Consider the following 19,668-nt stretch of genomic DNA (forward strand, 5'->3'; position numbering starts at 1 on the left):
AATTCTACAAATAAGTTCTTTTGAGTTATTGTCAATTTGGCTGAAGCTTTCAAGAAGAGCCAGCCGAGAACTTTGGAATGATGTATGAATTTATTAATCACCAGAGAAATATAGCATTATCCTAGATGTTAGTGACTGGACTTATTGTTTTAATTTTAAAGATGTAAAATCTGGGACTATTATACTGACATATTATGTCATAAATAAAATCAAAGGGTAAGAGTACTGTAAACCAACTTATTTTCGCGAGCGATTTATTTTCGCGACTTTCGCGAGTAGAAAAAAAAAGCGAATATAAATTGTCGCGAATATGTAAAACTTGGAGCTTTCAATATTAAGCTACGGCATTTAAATGAAAAAATCGCGAAATTAAATAGCCGCGAAGTTGACCAGTAAGGGTAAAACGCGAAATAAAGTATCCGCGAAAATAAGTTGGTTTACAGTACTTAGTTTACTTGATAAGTGTGCCAGGACATTCACTTGGTAGAAGCACTGTTATATTGCAACATGTAGGATATTTTTGTGATAATTTGATGTTTTCTCTAGCAAAGAGTTTTAAATTATCCTTTTTTTGGAACATATCACAAGACAAAAATTAACAAACAAGAGTATGTAAACAATATTTAATACTAGAGTCCATTCCCAAATACATAATGTGTCAACTACAAAGAATAATAAAATATATAAATAATTCTTGCACCAATAATTGCCTATATGATAGAAAATAAATAATTCTTTCATTAATCATTCCATTTCACAATAACACGGGACGTAATATATTGTATAATATATATATATTTATAATCATTTGAGCAAATCAGACAACTATTTTTCTTCCTCCAGTAGCCTTAAATTTGCCTTGACAAATGCAGCACAAAGATTAAAACATTGTTCTATCGAGCAATTTCCATTTAGTAATTACAGAACCATTTTACAGGAAAAGTATTTTAATTAGATCGATGGGTACAAATTAATCTAATTTGAATACCGGTATACTAGTTTGATACTACTGATGCCCACCATTATCACATCATAACTTGTATATAGCCTTGACAATTTAATATAAATCATGACCAATTTTCATCATTGTCTTATTGTTTAATATATGCAAAACATTGGAATCTAGGACTACAAATGTGTTATATCCAAAATCATCTCTCGAGCCTAAAAAATCATAAGGAAACTGTTACGTGTATAATAGCATAATATAAAGTGCATTGATAGGAGAAAGTCTGAAACCAATCACTGTACATTCCCAAAAATGCTAATATCTCAATTATGTAAGTTAATAAAAATATATAAATACTTCTCGCACCAATAATTGCCTATATAATAGAAAATAAACAAGAATGTGTCCATAGTACATGGATGCCCCACTCGCACTATCATTTTCCATGTTCAGTGGACCGTGAAATTGGGGTCAAAACTTTAATTTGGCATAAAAATTAGAAAGATCATATCATGGGGAACATTTGTACTAAGTTTCAAGTTTATTGGACTTCAACTTCAATAAAAACTAATCTTTTGTGGATAGTTGTCTCATTGGCAATCATACCACATCTTCTTTTTCATATTGACCAAAAACTTTAACCTGAAGCGGGACGGACGGACGAACAAATGAACGAACAAACAGACGAACGAACAGAGGGACGAACGAACCTACAGACCAGAAAACATAATGCCCTTCTACTATTGTAGGTGGGGCATAATAATTCATTCATTAATTATTCCGTTTTACAAGAATTAAATACTATGGAGAAAACAATTTATCCATATACATAATTTTTTAATCATTTGAGCAAATAGGACATTTATTTTTCTTCCTTCAGTAGCTTTAAATTAGTCTTCACAAAGGGAGCACAAAACAACCTATTAATTAAAACATAATTTTTTCAAGCCAAATTTGGAAACAATTGCCAATTAGTGATAGAGGGAGTTTCCAAATGGGAAAGGTTTTTTGTAACAACAGAACCATTTTACAGGGATAAAAAGTATTTAAGTTAGTCAGATGCATTTAATTTTACCTGTTTGGTATTAGTGATGTCATTATCACATCATAATTTGTATATAGCCTTCACAATTTAAAATAAATCATGACCAATTTTCATTGATAATTATTGTATGGTTATATGCAAAACATGGGAATCTATGACTACAAACTGAAACCAATCAATATCTCATTAATTACATGATGCAGGTTCAAAATAATTGGAGGGTCTTGCATGGTTGTGTTACTTAAAACTACAACTGACAAATCATGCAAGACATGTTGTGAGGCCTTCTCTAGATTGTATAACATATACTTAATTTGGAAACAGAGGTGAAACCTAAGGGTTCAATAAAAACCACTTTAAACTATGTTCAAAGTAAGCACCTGTTCTATAAGAAACCAATTCAGTTGTAAAATATGATGTAAAAATTGTTTGTCAGAAAAAAACAGACTAGAATGTTTCTCAAAGGCGTACACATAAAGACTACATAGAGCAAAGATAAGATATTACTATCTGTAGTTATTGATATAAAAAAAAATGAGACAAAATGTCTGGTACAATGTAAACATAAGAGACAGGTGTTTTTGGTTTTTCAATGTATGTATCAATTAATGAATGAGACTGCTTTTTGTAGCACTATTACAAAAAAATATATTAATAATACCTAAGAAGTTTTGCCATAAATATATGCATTAAATCAGTTAGCAAGTTTAATGCAAAATATTTGAAAGAATCACAATGAAATTGAATGCTCCACTCTGAATAAAATTATCTTGGCACTTATTCAGATATATGTATTACACTAAAATCTTTGCAATTAATCCAAACCCAACCTTTATTTGAAGAACGAGATCACCTTAAAGTTTTAATATACACCAATCAAAAGTTTTCTTCCTTAATAGAAAATAAAATGCAAGAACACTTTTTTGCTCAAATTGTAACCCCAAAATTATGATTACATATATTGTTCAAATATATGAATCAAGATTTTTGCATCAGCTTTTGACAAAGCAGGTATTGGATAAACATGTACATTGTGTATGTATGATTAATATTTATAAAACAAAGTAAACTGGTTAAAAAGAGGTAAAACAGGTACAAAAATCATCAAATATATTAATTTACAACAAAACTATTAGAAAACAAACCAAACGAGTTATCAAACATGTCAAAATATAAGTAAAAGTACAAAAAACAAGTACAACATTCCTGATGAAAAAATTGGTCCTTGGGTTACATCATCATATATAAATTTATTCATATATGCAGAAATCTTAATACAGTTACCACTTTAGAGTTGCATAGTTATTAACTATAAATCAAAACTTATTTTTTTTCCTGAATACATACATATATATCCCAAATAGTTAAAATGAAATCACATTATTAACTTAGACATATTTTGGTTATCTCACTCATGATGAAGGGTCAAATTGTTTGAACTTGGAGAGGTCTTGTGTGTAATACACCAATAGAAAAGGACAGAAAAGTAAATTCAGTTCAAACACTCCTATATTATTCTTGAATAGGACTTTGAAAGTAGAGAACATGCATGTCTACAATATTTCAAACAAACCAATTTAGAAGTTTTATATTCTAAAATACATAATCTATCTAGTTTCCTTTTGCTGTATTGTTAGTAATGAAGCTAAATAAGATTGTCCAGTTGAGCCATTTATGTCAAAAAGTCTCCCTGAGAAACAATAATATTTTTCGTTGTTTACGTCTACCAAACATGAAACTTTTCCAGTGGTAGCCAGCTACATTTAAATCCCTTAAATTCTTAACCTGCTTTATAAAGTGAACTTAAAATCTCAGTTCAAATGTTTGTCTCTGAAAATATGCTAGCCTAGCCCTCATTTATCATCTTTATAAACTTATGGCTACTAGTGACTACCGCCATATGTATTCTGATTATTGCTTATAAATTCAATTTATTTTGTAAAATCAAATAACTGTCTGTAATATATAACTATAAAAGGGAAGGATAATCTTAACTTTTTACAGGACAAAAATCACAGATAATGGCACAATAAGGCACAACCACTGCATAGTCATAATATCTCAACATAATATACCAGATACACTAAACAGTTTTTCTATTTGGTTCAATTATGACTTATTAGCATAATCTATTCCTTTCTGAATATTTCTGATTAATTCAGGTAGAGCTGCTTTCACCATTTCTGTCTCAAATTCATCCAAACTAGACATGCCAAGATTCTTTACTATTCCTTCACCCTGAAAACAAATCAACATTTCTGCTTTAAATTTGTCCTATGAATGAAAATTTTATTCCAGGATTTTTTTTCAATTAAAGTTACACTATAAATTTTATATATGAAACACAGTTAATAAGTATTTTGTCATATAATTTTCTTTTGAATTCTCTGACTTTATGTAAATATAATTGAGAAGGAAATAAGGAATATGTCACAGAGACAACAACCTAAACAAAAAGCAGAAAACAGCTTAAGGCCACTAATGACATCATTGTTGTGTCTTTGGTAATTTTACACGTTCATTGTTTCTGTTGTCCTCAAATACACCTAATTGCTATTTATTCCATTCCGGATAAGTTCTAAAATTACACAACTTTTTCATCCAGTTGAAGCTATCTGGGACCCTGTTTAAACAATTCACCATGCATGATACTTTTTAATGAGACCTGTTTAAACTACCGTAAATACTTCAAACAAAATATTTTTTTACTTCAATTTTAATTTCGAAAAAAGTGGATCATACTATATCAAAGTTTCTTGATGATCACTTTCTAAAGTTTTTTCTCCCTCAGCTCACTACTGATGACCTCCATTTTTCGGCCGGTGACCCAAAACAGGAAGTTGTATAAATGACTGTTTTTCCCGGAATGGACTAAATAGCGATAAGGTGTATTATTAACATTCCTCTATACTTTCTCCTAGCAAACATGTCTTGTCATGATACCTTTTTTTGTATCCGCAGACTATATATCCCATTACTAATTTTCAGTAACACAGGCTTTGTCATGCAACTTTATAAACCCCTATTACTTTCTTTCAATTACATTGGTGTTGTCATGATAGCTGCTATTGAGTTCTAAAAATTCATTTGCATGTACCCTACCTGTAACAGTGATATTTTATGTACGCTTCTTTTGTTTCATCTGACCTTGCATTCTCATATACTTACCCCCAATAACAGTGGTGTTGCCAAGTAAGGTGAAGTTGTCTCCTCTGACTTTACATAGGCACTTTCTACTTGTCCTTCTTCTCCGTCTATTGCTGCTAGCAATGATAGTGTGAACTTTGCGGCAGCATGTGCCATTGACAATGTTGCTGAACCCTGTTCAAATATATATATATATATTTATGATTAAAATAAAACACTCTAATTAAATTAAAAGGACATAAGGGACGACATCAAAAGATCGATGTAGGATAAAAAACTTAAATCGAATAGTTTGGGGGTGGGGGGGTCAACATTGCTGCAAGTTTTGTTAATCTAAAATCGATTTTACATATATCCATATAGGTAAATCAATTTTTCCCAAATTAAGTTAAGAAGGGGGGTAAGGGGGTCAGCAAAAAAACTATGTGAATTAAGTTTTTTATCCTACATTTAACTTTTGATGTCGTCCCTAACACTTACTGTTGAATCTTTTATTTTCGTGGTTTGAGGAAAACTTCCATATTGGTGGATATTTGATTTCGTGGATTTGGCAAAATCTGCACTCATTCCTATAGGAAATTTGTAATTCGTTGAACATTCAAACTGGTGGTTCTCCTGATAGATCCGTGTTTTACTTGCTCGGATACTAATATTAAAAACACATATTTTTGTATCTATTCTATATTTTCAAAACTACCTATTTACAGTTATGCTACAAATCTACAACTCCCAGTTTAGGCTACACGTGCTGATCTTATCTATATTCATGCATATTAATTAGCTATGCCGGTAGGCGTGTCAAAATCGTATCATACTCGATAATGACCAGCCAGTACACACTGTAATGATTTCATTAACCAGTATTAAAAAGATAAACATAACACTCCTGTACCCATGAAATCCACGAATATTGGTACCCAACGAATATTAATGAATCCACAGTAAGTCTTCTCTTCATTTTTTTTATAGAATATAACAATGTTCTTCAATTTTCACACTACATGTATCAAAGGGTTGCAAAAACCCATTTAAATGCAACCAGTAAACTTTTATGAGATACTGAGTTTTTCACCTTGAAAATTTGCATGGAAAAAATTGTTTGACTGCATTATCATTCATTACTACCCTGAATAAAAAAGGGCTAGATTGCCTCACACAGCATTATTCTCCAATCAAGATATGATGTATAAAAATATATACACCTCAAGCTCAGAGAACCTTTTAACAGCATCCACATACTGTAAATTCAGAAATTATTGCGTGCATTTATTATTGCGATTTTGTCATTTTACACTTGAATGCGATTTTAATTTTTACGATTTTGAGAAAAGTCATGCTTAATTCCGTTTAAATATTATAAAATGCGAGTTTTAATTATTGCGTTTACAACTCAGTCGCATTATTCGCAATAATAAAAACCTCGCAATAATTTCTGAATTTACAGTAGTTTAATGTGAAGTGCAACATGTACAAGTAAAAAGTTTATTGTTAAGTGCAACATGTACAAGTAAAAAGTTTATTGTGAAGTGCAACATGTACAAGTAAAAAGTTTATTGTGAAGTGCAACATGTACAAGTAAAAAGTTTGTTGTGAAGTGCAACATGTACAAGTAAAAAGTTTATTGTGAAGTGCAACATGTACAAGTAAAAAGTCAAGTATACTAAAGATCACTTACAGTCGAAGCCTTTGTCTCAATAATCTCTGTATCCGCATTCTGTAGTTTCTGTATTATTTTCTTTCTTTCTTCCTGAATAAAATATAGTCCATTTTCTACCAGTGTGTAAACACAGTAATGATGATACTTTGTTAATCTTGGTTCCTTCCAAGTTAGATTTAATTAAAAGAGCTTCCTAAAATATTTACCTTGCCTCTGATGTAAACAAGAATGTGTCCTCATGCAGTACACGAATGCCCCACTCGCACTATCATTTTCTATGTTCAGTGGACCGTGAAATTGGGGTAAAATCTCTAATTTGGCATTAAAATTAGAAAGATCATATCATAGGGAACATGTGTACTAAGTTTGAAGTCGATTGGACTTCAACTTCATCAAAAACTACCTCAACCAAAAACTTTAACCTGAAGCGGGACAGACGGACGAACGAACGGACGAACGGACGAACGGACGGACGGACGAACGGACGCACAGACCAGAAAACATAATGCCCCTCTACTATCGTAGGTGGGGCATAAAAAATGGTCAAAGAACACTGGGTGAAAATGAAATAATACCAAGTTATTAAATTGAATGATCATTGTTAATACATAGTGATCATTTATACTAACAGGTGTTAACATTCAGATATCACAGAAAACAAGGAATTCTAAAATCCAGAAATCTCCTAATGAACTTTTTGGAGGAAATAGAATATCCATAACATCTTGTCCAAGCATCCATTTTTAAGAAATCCTTATAGGTACTGATGATTAAACTGACAGTGAATCGGAGGAAACAAATTTGTCAACATGATTAATTTATTTATAAACACCATTTTTAGCACTATTGGAGGTAATGCAGCATTATATTAGTATAGGAATCCTAAACTGGGTACTTAGCTGTGATAAATCTACATGTACAATAGTAATACCACTATTTCCTCCAACAGCTGGTACCACTAGTTTGAAGACATAACTGGTATTTACCTGTGATAAATCTACAGGAGGTATACTCTGTGATATTAGAGGTACAATAGTAATACCACTATTTCCTCCAACAACTGGTACCACTAGCTTGGTGACATTACTGGTACTTACCTGTGATAAATCTACAGGAGGTATACTTTGTGATATTAGAGGTACAATAGTAATACCACTATTTCCCCCAACAACTGGTACCACTAGCTTGGTGACATTACATCCCTGAAAATTAAGCTTGTGTATAAATATAATATGACAATGAACTTTATTTTTCATATCATCTACTCCTCTATATTCTTTGTTTGTTTTCATTTACATATATATTTAAAACCTATACAATATACATGATATCTAAAATAAAATAATTTGTGATTATTTACTTTTCAAAAGCTAATAGTGACCAAATTGTATATTATAGTAAAAATATGTCTTCTTTAATAGGTTTACTGCAAAAAGTCTTTAAAAATAAATTTAAAGTGACTTTCAAACAGAAAAACTGCATATATATATATAAGTCCAGCTGCTTTAAATAGACCAAAAACTTGATCATCCCTTTGCTAAGCTTGGCTAAACTGACATTACCACTGCTTCTGCCACAAATGCTTTAGCCCTGGATAAGTTTAATGCCGTCATTCCGAACAACCGCTTCTCATCAAACACACCCTTTTTCTTTAGAACTTCAGCAGCAAGTGGCAATGTTGAATTTACCTAAAACATTTAAGATCATCCTTAACTGGTAATGTCATTTATAAAGTAACTAAAATGAGAATAGTCCTTTAACATGTTCAAGTGTATTTTCTTCTTTAATATAGCATGTCATGGCATGTATAGTTGTTTTAAAATTAATTATTGCACCTTAGATCCTTTGAATTAGTTTTTTGTTAACATTAAAGTGTGTCCTTTAAAAAGTTGTTGGTGGGAAAGAAAAATTCTTGGTACTTATCTAGACTAGTTACGATCTTAAGCTTGACATTGTTAAAAATGATATATTGTCATCTATGTGTCTTACCTTGCTTTTTTGTGTTTTAAAGTAGAAATCTTGTTGGAATATAGTCCCACATCTCTATTTATTCTTATTCTTATTATATATTAAAGTTTGACTTAAATCATGACTTTTAAATCTATAAGAATTAGTACAAACAGACTTTATTTATCGTTCATTTTTTGTACATAAATTAGGCTGTTAGTTTTCTCATGTGAATTGTTTTACATTGTCATTTCAGGGCCCCTTATAGCTGACTATGTGGTATAGGCTTTGCTCATTGTTGAAGGCCTCACGGTGACCAATAGATCTAATTTATATGTCATTTGGTCTCTTGTGGAGAGTTTTCTCATCGGCAATCATACCACATCTTCTTTTTTTATATTTATCCTCATTTGGCACTCATATTTTTACCTCTTTTCTTACTTTTCATTGTACTTACAGGGTTGGTAATGATACAGATCATTGCTTTTGGACAAAAATCTGCACAGGCAGACACTAAATCTTTGACAATTTCAGCATTTGTGTTGAACTGTTCGTCTTCAGTCATACCTATTTGAAAAACATGAAAAATATAACTAGAGGCTCTCAAGAGCCTGTGTCGTTCACCTGTTACTGTATTTACTGATGTCAGCCATCTTGGTTGGTAGGCGGGGTCATTTGACACTTTTTTTAAATAGATACCCTAGTAATGATTGTGGCCTAGTTTGGTTAAACTTGGCCAATAGTTTCAGAGAAGAAGATTTTTGTACAAGTTAAAAAAATGACGAAAAGTTGTTAAAAATTGACTATAAAGGGCAATTACTCCTTAAGGGGTTGACTGACAATTTTGGTCATGTTGACTTATTTGTAGGTCTTACTTTGCTGAACATTATTGCTGTTTACAGTTTATCTCTATCTATAATAGTATTCAAGATAATAACCTAAAACTGCAAAATTTCCTTAAAATTACCAATTCAGGGGCAGCAACCCAACAACAGGTTATCTGATTCGTCTGAAAATTTCAGGGCAGATAGATTATGACCTGATCAACAATTTTACTCACGTCAGATTTGCTCTAAATGCTTTGGTTTCAAAGATATAAGCCAAAATATACATTTTACCCCTGTGTTCTATTTCTAGCCATGGCGGCCATCTTGGTTTGATGGCCAGGTCATTGGACACATTTTATACTAAATACCCCAAGGATAATTGTGGCCAAGTTTGGTTAAATTTGGCCCAGTAGTTTCAGAGGAGAAGATTTTTGTAAAAGTTAACGGACGACAAGTGATGAGAAAAGCTTACTTGACCTTTCAGGTGAGCTAAAAATAACTAGAGGCTCTAAAGAGCCTGTGTCGCTCACCTTGGTCTTGTGCATATTAAATAATGGACACAGATAAATTCATGACATAATTGTGTTTTGGTGATAGTGATGTGTTTGTAGATCTTACTTTACTGAACATTCTTGTTGCTACAAATATCTCTTGTCTATAATGAACTTGATTGGCCAGGTCACACCACACATTTTTTAAACAAATTACCCCAATGATGATTGTGGCAAAGCTTAGTTTAATTTGGCCCAGCAGTTTCAGAGAAGAAGATTTTTGTAAAAGATTACTAAGATTTACGAAAAAATGGTTAAAAATTGACTATAAAGGGCAATAACTCCTTCAGGGGTCAACTGACCATTTTGGTCATGCTGACTTATTTGTAAATCTTACTTTGCTGAACATTAATGCTGTTTACCGTTTATCTCTATCTATAATAATATTCAAGATAATAACCAAAAACAGCAAAATTTCCTTAAAATTACCAATTCAGGGGCAGCAACCCAACAACAGGTTATCCGATTCATCTGAAAATTTCAGGACAGGTAGATCTTGACCTGATAAATACTTTTACCGCATGTCAGATTTGCTCTAAATGCTTTGGTTTTTGAGTTATAAGCCAAAAACTGCATTTTACCCCTATGTTCTATTTTTAGCCATGGCGGCCATCTTGGTTGGTTGGCTGGGTCACGCCACACATTTTTTAAACTAGATATCCCAAAGATGATTGTGGCCAAGTATGGATTAATTTGGCCCAGTAGTTTCAGAGGAGAAGATTTTTGTAAAAGATTACTAAGATTTACGAAAAATGGTTAAAAATTGACTATAAAGGTCAATAACTCCTAAAGGGGTCAACTGACCATTTTGGTCATGTTGACTTATTTGTAAATCTTACTTTGCTGAACATTATTGCTGTCTACAGTTTATCTCTATTTATAATAATATTCAAGATGATAGCCAAAAACAGCAAAAATTCCCTAAAATTACCAGTTCAGGGGCAGCAACCCAATAACGGGTTGTCCGATTCATCTGAAAATTTGAGGGCAGATAGATCTTGACCTGATAAACAATTTTACCCCATGTCAGATTTGCTCTAAATGCTTCGGTTTTTGAGTTATAAGCCAAAAACTGCATTTTACCCCTATGTTCTATTTTTAGCCATGGCGGCCATCTTGGTTGGTTGGCTGGGTCACGCCACACATTTTTTAAACTAGATATCCCAAAGATGATTGTGGCCAAGTATGGATTAATTTGGCCCAGTAGTTTCAGAGGAGAAGATTTTTGTAAAAGATTACTAAGATTTACGAAAAATGGTTAAAAATTGACTATAAAGGTCAAAAACTCCTAAAGGGGTCAACTGACCATTTTGGTCATGTTGACTTATTTGTAAATCTTACTTTGCTGAACATTATTGCTGCCTACAGTTTATCTCTATTTATAATAATATTCAAGATAATAGCCCAAAACAGCAAAAATTCCCTAAAATTACCAGTTCAGGGGCAGCAACCCAATAACGGGTTGTCCGATTCATCTGAAAATTTGAGGGCAGATAGATCTTGACCTGATAAACAATTTTACCCCATGTCAGATTTGCTCTAAATGCTTCGGTTTTTGAGTTATAAGCCAAAAACTGCATGTTACCCCTATGTTCTATTTTTAGCCATGGCGGCCATCTTGGTTGGTTGGCTGGGTCACGCCACACATTTTTTAAACTAGATATCCCAAAGATGATTGTGGCCAAGTATGGATTAATTTGGCCCAGTAGTTTCAGAGGAGAAGATTTTTGTAAAAGATTACTAAGATTTACGAAAAATGGTTAAAAATTGACTATAAAGGTCAATAACTCCTAAAGGGGTCAACTGACCATTTTGGTCATGTTGACTTATTTGTAAATCTTACTTTGCTGAACATTATTGCTGTCTACAGTTTATCTCTATTTATAATTATATTCAAGATAATAGCCAAAAACAGCAAAAATTCCCTAAAATTACCAGTTCAGGGGCAGCAACCCAATAACAGGTTGTCCGATTCATCTGAAAATTTGAGGGCAGATAGATCTTGACCTGATAAACAATTTTATCCCATGTCAGATTTGCTCTAAATGCTTCGGTTTTTGAGTTATAAGCCAAAAACTGCATGTTACCCCTATGTTCTATTTTTAGCCATGGCGGCCATCTTGGTTGGTTGGCTGGGTCACGCCACACATTTTTTAAACTAGATATCCCAAAGATGATTGTGGCCAAGTATGGATTAATTTGGCCCAGTAGTTTCAGAGGAGAAGATTTTTGTAAAAGATTACTAAGATTTACGAAAAATGGTTAAAAATTGACTATAAAGGTCAATAACTCCTAAAGGGGTCAACTGACCATTTTGGTCATGTTGACTTATTTGTAAATCTTACTTTGCTGAACATTATTGCTGTCTACAGTTTATCTCTATTTATAATTATATTCAAGATAATAGCCAAAAACAGCAAAAATTCCCTAAAATTACCAGTTCAGGGGCAGCAACCCAATAACGGGTTGTCCGATTCATCTGAAAATTTGAGGGCAGATAGATCTTGACCTGATAAACAATTTAACCCCTTGTCAGATTTGCTCTAAATGCTTCGGTTTTTGAGTTATAAGCCAAAAACTGCATTTTACCCCTATGTTCTATTTTTAGCCATGGCGGCCATCTTGGTTGGTTGGCCGGGTCACGCCACACATTTTTTAAACTACCGGTAGATACCCCAATGATGATTGTGGCCAAGTTTGGTTTAATTTGGCCCAGTAGTTTCAGAGGAGAAGATTTTTGTAAAAGTTAACGACGACGGACGACGACGGACGACAGACGACGGACGACGACGACGACGGACGCCGGACGCCAAGTGATGGGAAAAGCTCACTTGGCCCTTCGGGCCAGGTGAGCTAAAAAAAGATGTAGTAATATAATTGCCAATGATTCATATTTGGATAGATTGTCTTTAGTTGATTTGAGGATAAATTTAAGCCAATGAAAAAGGTTGTTAAATAAAGATTGCAATAGAATGCACAAAATGCCTGTAACATTTCAACAGTGGTGGTATAAGTTTTATGTGTAGTGTGTTTGCCGATTGTCAGTTGATCATTTAATTTACCTGGTTTTCTAGGAATTCCAGCTGTTATAAGTACAACATCAGATTTTGATAGACAGGGCTCCAGCTGTACATTGCCTAGGTAACCAGTAACAACAGTTCTTGTATCTATGTGACTTAAGTCTGCAGCGACACCTGGTGAGTGAACAACATCGTACAAACATAGCCTGCCAACTTTGGAGGAATTTTTCAGTAGTAGAGACAATGGCTGAGCAACAGCCCCTCCTGCTCCCAGTACTGCAACTTTATGTGGTGAATGGTGGACAGGATGTTGATGGTGGTGAACAGGATGGTGACGATGGGGATGTTGGTGATTATTTTTCACCTGGAAGATTCAAATATATGTGTGTAATATTACTAAGAAGAGATCATGAGGATGGTGGTTATTAGTTAATACCTGAAGGATTTTAACACCATTAACAAGAATACTGAGAGTCTATGATTTGATGGCCGTTAAAAGTCTATATAAATGTATTACCTGAGATTCAAATACATTAATGAGAAGTGATTATCAATGGCAGATCCTAAGAGGGGGGCAGATCCTAAGAGAGGGCCAGCTCCAGACATGCTTCCATGAATGCCTAAATATTCCATCAAAGTTTTTCTAAAGTAGTAAAACACAGTCAGTCAGGGGTACTTCTTGTTCATGAAATTTATACTTACTTGAAGAAGTAAAAAAAAAAATACACATAAGATTATTATGAGGTTTGAATAATCTCCCCTTAATTTTCACAAAATTTCACTTGAATAAGTAAATTTTTCTTACAATCCCACGAAAATACTCAAGTTTTGAGATGTAATATCAATGCCTTTAATGATTTTTCCCAGGTTAGCTCATATTTTTTTTATTAGAGATCAATGTTTCATCTCATTAATTCATCAAAGAAACTGATTGTTCAAAGATCTTTTAAGTATTTGAGCCAAGGCCTTCAAAAATTGCTCCATTGGATTTTTTTTTTTACTATCAATGTTGAAATAAGGGTTTTAACCTTGATAGTAAAATAAAATATCTGATAAAACAAGTTGAAGGTAAATGAATGTAAATGATATGAAACTCCCAAGTCTTAAATTATTGGACTAGATGAAGGGAGTACCTCTTTTGCATATATACAGTACATCCAAAAGTACTAACGATAGTATGCAAGATAATGCATTTTTTAATAATTTTGATAATAATTTTGATAATGCAGAAAATGACAATGCAAGTGAAACTGATGATATAAACGATTATGGTAGTGTGATAAGTGATATTATTGTATAGCAATATAATATTTCCCACAGAAAGTAACCAAAAGTTAGCGTGCAATAAATTCTAATATTGCACTAGTCCAGTAAATCTTCAAAATTCATGACGTCACCAACGACCAAATTTCAGTTTAAAACAATTTTTACTTTCAAATATTATATTGCTATACAATAAAAGGGTTATTGCATGAATATTTGGGAATATTGTCCCTCGTAGAACATATATTGCACTCGCAAGCTCGTGCAATATAAAATTCTACTCGGGACAATAATCCCCAATATTCATGCAATAACCTTTATTATATAGTACTTCCGAAAGTACAGACAATAATAGGCAAAATAATATTGATGATTAGATCGAAACATTAACCCTTTAATTGTAAACAAAGTTAAGTGTATGTACACCAATGCTGATCAATTACGTAATAAAATATTGATGAACTTGAAGCACAAATACAGATCGTGAAACCAGATTTTATCTTATAACAGAAGTTTTGCCTAAAACAAATATTGATATAGATTGCACTTCTCCATTATTTAACATTGAAGGCTATACAGCTTATCCGAGTAAAAATACAGGAAGGGGAGTTATTATTTATGCAAAAAGTCATTTCTGCATCTCACCAAATGAATATATGAATTTGCTTTATGATGATGCTTCATGGTGTAATTAGGTAAAAGACAATAAGACTGTGTTGATAGGCTCAAGATACAGAAGCCCATCAGATCAAAACTTGTGTTTAAATATTATTGGACTTTTGAATGAAGCAGCTTGATTGTATAACAATAATTTAATAACAGGAGACTTTAATATGCATGATATTGATTGGAACTTTTGGACTTCACCTCACTCTGAGGACCATTACGAACATACTTTTATTGAAGCTTTACATGACAATTTTCAACGATTCAATTGATCAACGTATACATGATGTAGATAAACCTACAAGATTTAGGGAAAATCAGATGTGTAGAACTCTAGATTTAGTTATTACAAAAGATGAAAGCAATATTGACAATATTAATATTGATGCTCCACTGGGACTTAATGATCATGCTACCATTACATTTGACTTTTACTCTTTCAATGAATATGAAACTGGTAAATCGAAATATATAAATATTCCAAATGTGACTTTGAAAAATTTTCTGAAGACTTAAGTCTTTAGCAATTTTGATTGGGATAGTTCTTTTGAAGATAAAGACATAAGCGAGATGTGGAAAATATTTTCTGATAAATATAAAAAATGTGTAGAAACATATGTACCAAAAACTAATCTTAAACCGGGTTGTCAACCTAAACCATTATGGCTAACATTTGATTGTCTGAGCAATATAAAACGCAAACAAAAGGCCTGGTCAAGATACCAGGCTACTAGACGAGCAGTAGATTTTGATTTTTATAAAGATGATAGAAACAGGACAAATGAGAACGTTGGAAAAGCAAAAAAGGAATATGAGAAGTTAGTGGCATCAAAAGTTAAAACTGAGCCGAAACATTTTTGGACATACATGCATGTCAAAAGTAAGTGAAATCAAAATCAGCAGTATCAAACCTCATGAAACCAAATGGGAACTTAACTACTACTGACAAGGAAAAAGCGACTGTGTTAAATGACTTTTTTACCACTGTATTTACTGCTGAAAATCCAAATGATATACCTAATATTGAAGAGAGAAATTTTGAATCATGATCTTTAGACCACTTTGTGATCAATCAAGACACAGTTGAAAAATATCTACTTTTATTAAATGGAAGCAAGTCTATGGGTCCAGATAATATTCATCCGTTAATAGTAAAGAGACATGGCAATTACATTTTCAAAACCTTTGACTTTGACATTTCAAAAGTCCATTGACACTGGAAAAATTCCTAGAGAATGGAAAGATGTTAGAGTTACCCCACTTTTAAGGAATAAAGGTAGTAAACTGGATGCGGGAAATTACAGACCGGTCAGTCTAACTTCAATTGTTTGCAAAACTTTGGAAAAGGTTATTCGGAAGGAAATGATTGATCACTTTTAAATAACCAATAATTTGTAATCAGACTCACAGTTTGGTTTTTGCTCTGATAGATCATGTATATTACAATTACTTTATGTTATGGAAGACTGGTCATTATATATGGATAATAATATATCCTGGGACACATTATATCTCGATTTTGCCAAAGCTTTCGATAAAGTGCCACATAAAAGATTATTAAAGAAACTGTATTCATACAGTATTCATGGATCTATATTAGAATGGATAACTGACTTTTTAACAGAATGTCAACAACAATTTGCGGTGAAAAGAGAAAAATCTGACTGGCAAAATGTAATTAGTGGAGTGCCTCAATGCAGTGTACTAGGACCTGTATTTTTTATTATATTCATAAATGATTTACCAGATGTTGTGGAGTCTATAGTAAAAATTTTCGCAGACGATACCAAAATTTATGCACCTACTTCTAAATCTGATGTTTTACAAAATGATCTAGACATTTAATGTGAACAAATGTAAACAAATCCACTATGGAAGAAATGATCCTGAAAATGTTTCTACCATGAACAATATTGCTATCAATAAAGATCAACAAGAAAAGGATCTTGGAATTATTTGTCAAAATGATCTTAAATTTTCACAACATATATCAAGTAAAATAATTAAAGCCAATAGTATACTTGGGCTGATTAACCAAACTTTTAACTTTGAAGATCAATATACATTTTTAAGACTATACGTTGCGTTGGTACGAACGCACATGGAATGTATGAAAGAAGAAGAGGCCAACGATTAATTTATAAACAATATCGGACAATAAATAGTACAAATTCTGTAATTATGTAATATGACGAAACTGTAAAAAACAAATTGTCAAAATGAATGTATTTATATATTAATATTGTATAACTAATCACATTTAATAGAAATAATTTTTACTGTATAATCTCCCTGGTTAAACAGTAACTAGTTTACAGGGATACCTGACTGAATGCTGTGAGTCGAGTAAGTTGTAATCAGCAGAGAAATGTGCAATAAAAGATTTATTTTATAAAAAAAAAAAAAAAAAAAGGCGAAGAGGTGATATGATACAAGCTTTTAAAATATTAAAAGGAATCGAAGATATATCTTATGAAAGATTTTTTACTGTCATCAGTACAAATACCCGTGGGAATAATTGGAAATTAGCAAAACCTAGATGTAACACTTCTTTTCGGTTAAGACATTTCTCACAATGTTTTATTAAGGAATAACCTACCAGTTGAAGTTATTTCATCAAAAATTGTGGAAGCTTTTAAAATTGGTATAGACTGTCAATGGGAGTCAGTCATGTATCAGAACTTTAAGTAATTGATGAGGACACAAATAGTTTTCTATATAACTTTTTAATTGTGTGAAATATTGCACCAAATCATGCAGGATTGATGATTGTATCAGTTTTGAAAATGTACCAAAATATGGTGGGCTAAAAAGGATAGGATCCTTCCATATGAGCCCTACAACGATCTTACAGGTATCTTACAGGTAGAGTCGGGTGCTCATTAGGCCACAAAAAACCATGTTTTCTGTAGTTTATGTTGAGGTCTTTATGTTTTTGAAGTTAATATACTATTTCTATATGAAGATAACATGAAAAGCAAAATATTCTTAGCTTGAAAACATGTCTCTTTGAAAAAAAATCATCTGAAAAGTTAGATTAAAGGCTATTTGAAATTTCCTGATGTTTTGTCAAAGGGGAGACATATTCGCCGTTTTTATACATCTATTTAAAATCAAATAACTGCAGCTTTAAACAAGACTTATCAATTCAATTTCATTATATGACCCCCAAGGGTGACTGGGGAATAGAAATATGTGCACTTGGTCTTCTTCCGACTGGCAGTAAACGCTTGCTGAAGTGGGGCGTCCGTTTGGCTGTGCGGGATGTATCAAGTTTGCATTCACGTTCGGTCAGATTGGTGACGTTAAATCTGATGCCTCGTGTAAGGAGAGTGCCACGCTCTTTGCATGTTAAGAACCATTGCAACAACTCTTTGAGGGGTCCGTAGGTAGCCTGTTGCAAGGCAAAATTTCTGTCCCTATCCAATATACCCTCATTTTACAGTGGCAGTCCAAATTTCCCCGACCATCATAACAGATGTCCTCTATCATTTCAAGACCTACCTATAGTTTTTATTGTGAACTTGTTCTCGTCCTGAATATGCATGAAATATTTGCCACTGGGCTTTAAGCAACCAACATAGATGAATTGCAGATCGACATTTCAAAGGTGTTAAATAAACTTAAAATTTAGGGCAATCAGTCAAAGAATTACTAAGAAATACTTCTTTGATGTTGTGTTTTTCATTCGGGAAATTGGCCGTAAGTCGTTGTCCTTTTTTCGGTCCTTTGCAGTAAGTGCCGAAATTTTGTCTAAGTTTAAAAAATGATCATATTTGTTACAAATATATTATTTACTGGTATATTTCTCCGATTTCAGCCATCCTTTGAAGTTTTTACACTTCAAAATCATAAAACGTCAAAATTATATCCCTGGCGAATATTGGCGCCCCACTCTATTAAGTCCTCCTCCCCAGCTCCCCTTTTCCATAATAAAAAATCTCTAGATCCACTACTTATGTCATGATGATGATGATGCCTTTTTCATGTTTAATGCGAGTTCCAGGAACATATATACTGTTTCCAGGTAATCCATACATAATTTTAGTCATTTAGTTTACAAAATTTAATTTTTCCCACACCGTCACCGGCTACGGTCGCTACTTTGACAAATTATTGGCTTTGACCTTCACAAAACCTGCGAATGGGTTGATCTGTGAATAATTACATTACCTGTGATGAGATAGAAAATGATTTCTGTAAAATTGACCGTATGTCATGATTTGGCTTTGCAAGACGGGTAAACATTGTGAAAAGGTCAGCTGTAATTATTGGGAGACCTTTAGGTAGGGGACAGAAACATGCTGAACTGGTCTCATTCTATGAGGAGCTTTAACTATACTATTTATCAAAGTCTGTTATAAACCGGTAACATAAGAGAGGCCCCTCATGGGGGGGGGGGGGGTCCTAGTAATCACATAATCACCATTTGTTTGCCAATATAATCACATAATCATTAAATATTTGCTTATCTTTAGTAATCAAATAATCATAAACTAAAAATACAGTCCTAGGTAATCAAATAATCATGAAATATTTGGCTTAATAATCAAATAATCATTAAAAAAACGGCCAAGTAATCACATAATCAAAAAC

General features: G+C 32.7%; 1 protein-coding gene across 2 annotated transcripts; it reads right to left on the reverse strand.

The window, feature by feature from the left end:
- Window positions 1-609: 609 nt before the first annotated feature.
- Window positions 610-19,383, reverse strand: LOC139527990 (malate dehydrogenase, mitochondrial-like). Of its 2 annotated transcripts, none has more exons than XM_071323744.1 (8): window positions 19,246-19,383; window positions 13,186-13,507; window positions 9,203-9,312; window positions 8,361-8,486; window positions 7,896-8,000; window positions 6,817-6,888; window positions 5,163-5,315; window positions 610-4,232 (listed from the first exon to the last, which is right to left on the reverse strand). In XM_071323744.1, the coding sequence occupies exons 1-8, from the start codon at window positions 19,318-19,320 to the stop codon at window positions 4,104-4,106; spliced, it is 1,092 nt and encodes a 363-aa protein (XP_071179845.1). In that variant the 5' UTR covers window positions 19,321-19,383; the 3' UTR covers window positions 610-4,103. The 2 variants fall into 2 exon arrangements, with proteins under 2 accessions (XP_071179845.1, XP_071179844.1); XM_071323743.1 differs by having other exon boundaries at window positions 7,785-8,000.
- Window positions 19,384-19,668: the final 285 nt, after the last annotated feature.

This window comes from Mytilus edulis, chromosome 6 (genome assembly GCF_963676685.1).
Source record: "Mytilus edulis chromosome 6, xbMytEdul2.2, whole genome shotgun sequence".
Taxonomy (NCBI): Eukaryota; Metazoa; Mollusca; class Bivalvia; order Mytilida; family Mytilidae; genus Mytilus; species Mytilus edulis.

Bases quoted from the DNA above. Each gene is read 5' to 3' on its own strand.
- LOC139527990 (XM_071323743.1), bottom strand. From the start codon at position 19,320: ATGTTTACCCGTCTTGCAAAGCCAAATCATGACATACGGTCAATTTTA. The intron at 13,508-19,245 runs GTAATGTAATTA...TGAATCTTCCAG, and splicing joins CATTTTCTATCTCATCACAG to GTGAAAAATAATCACCAACA. The intron at 8,487-9,202 runs GTAAGTACAATG...TAAATGTTTTAG, and splicing joins TCTGTATCATTACCAACCCT to GTAAATTCAACATTGCCACT.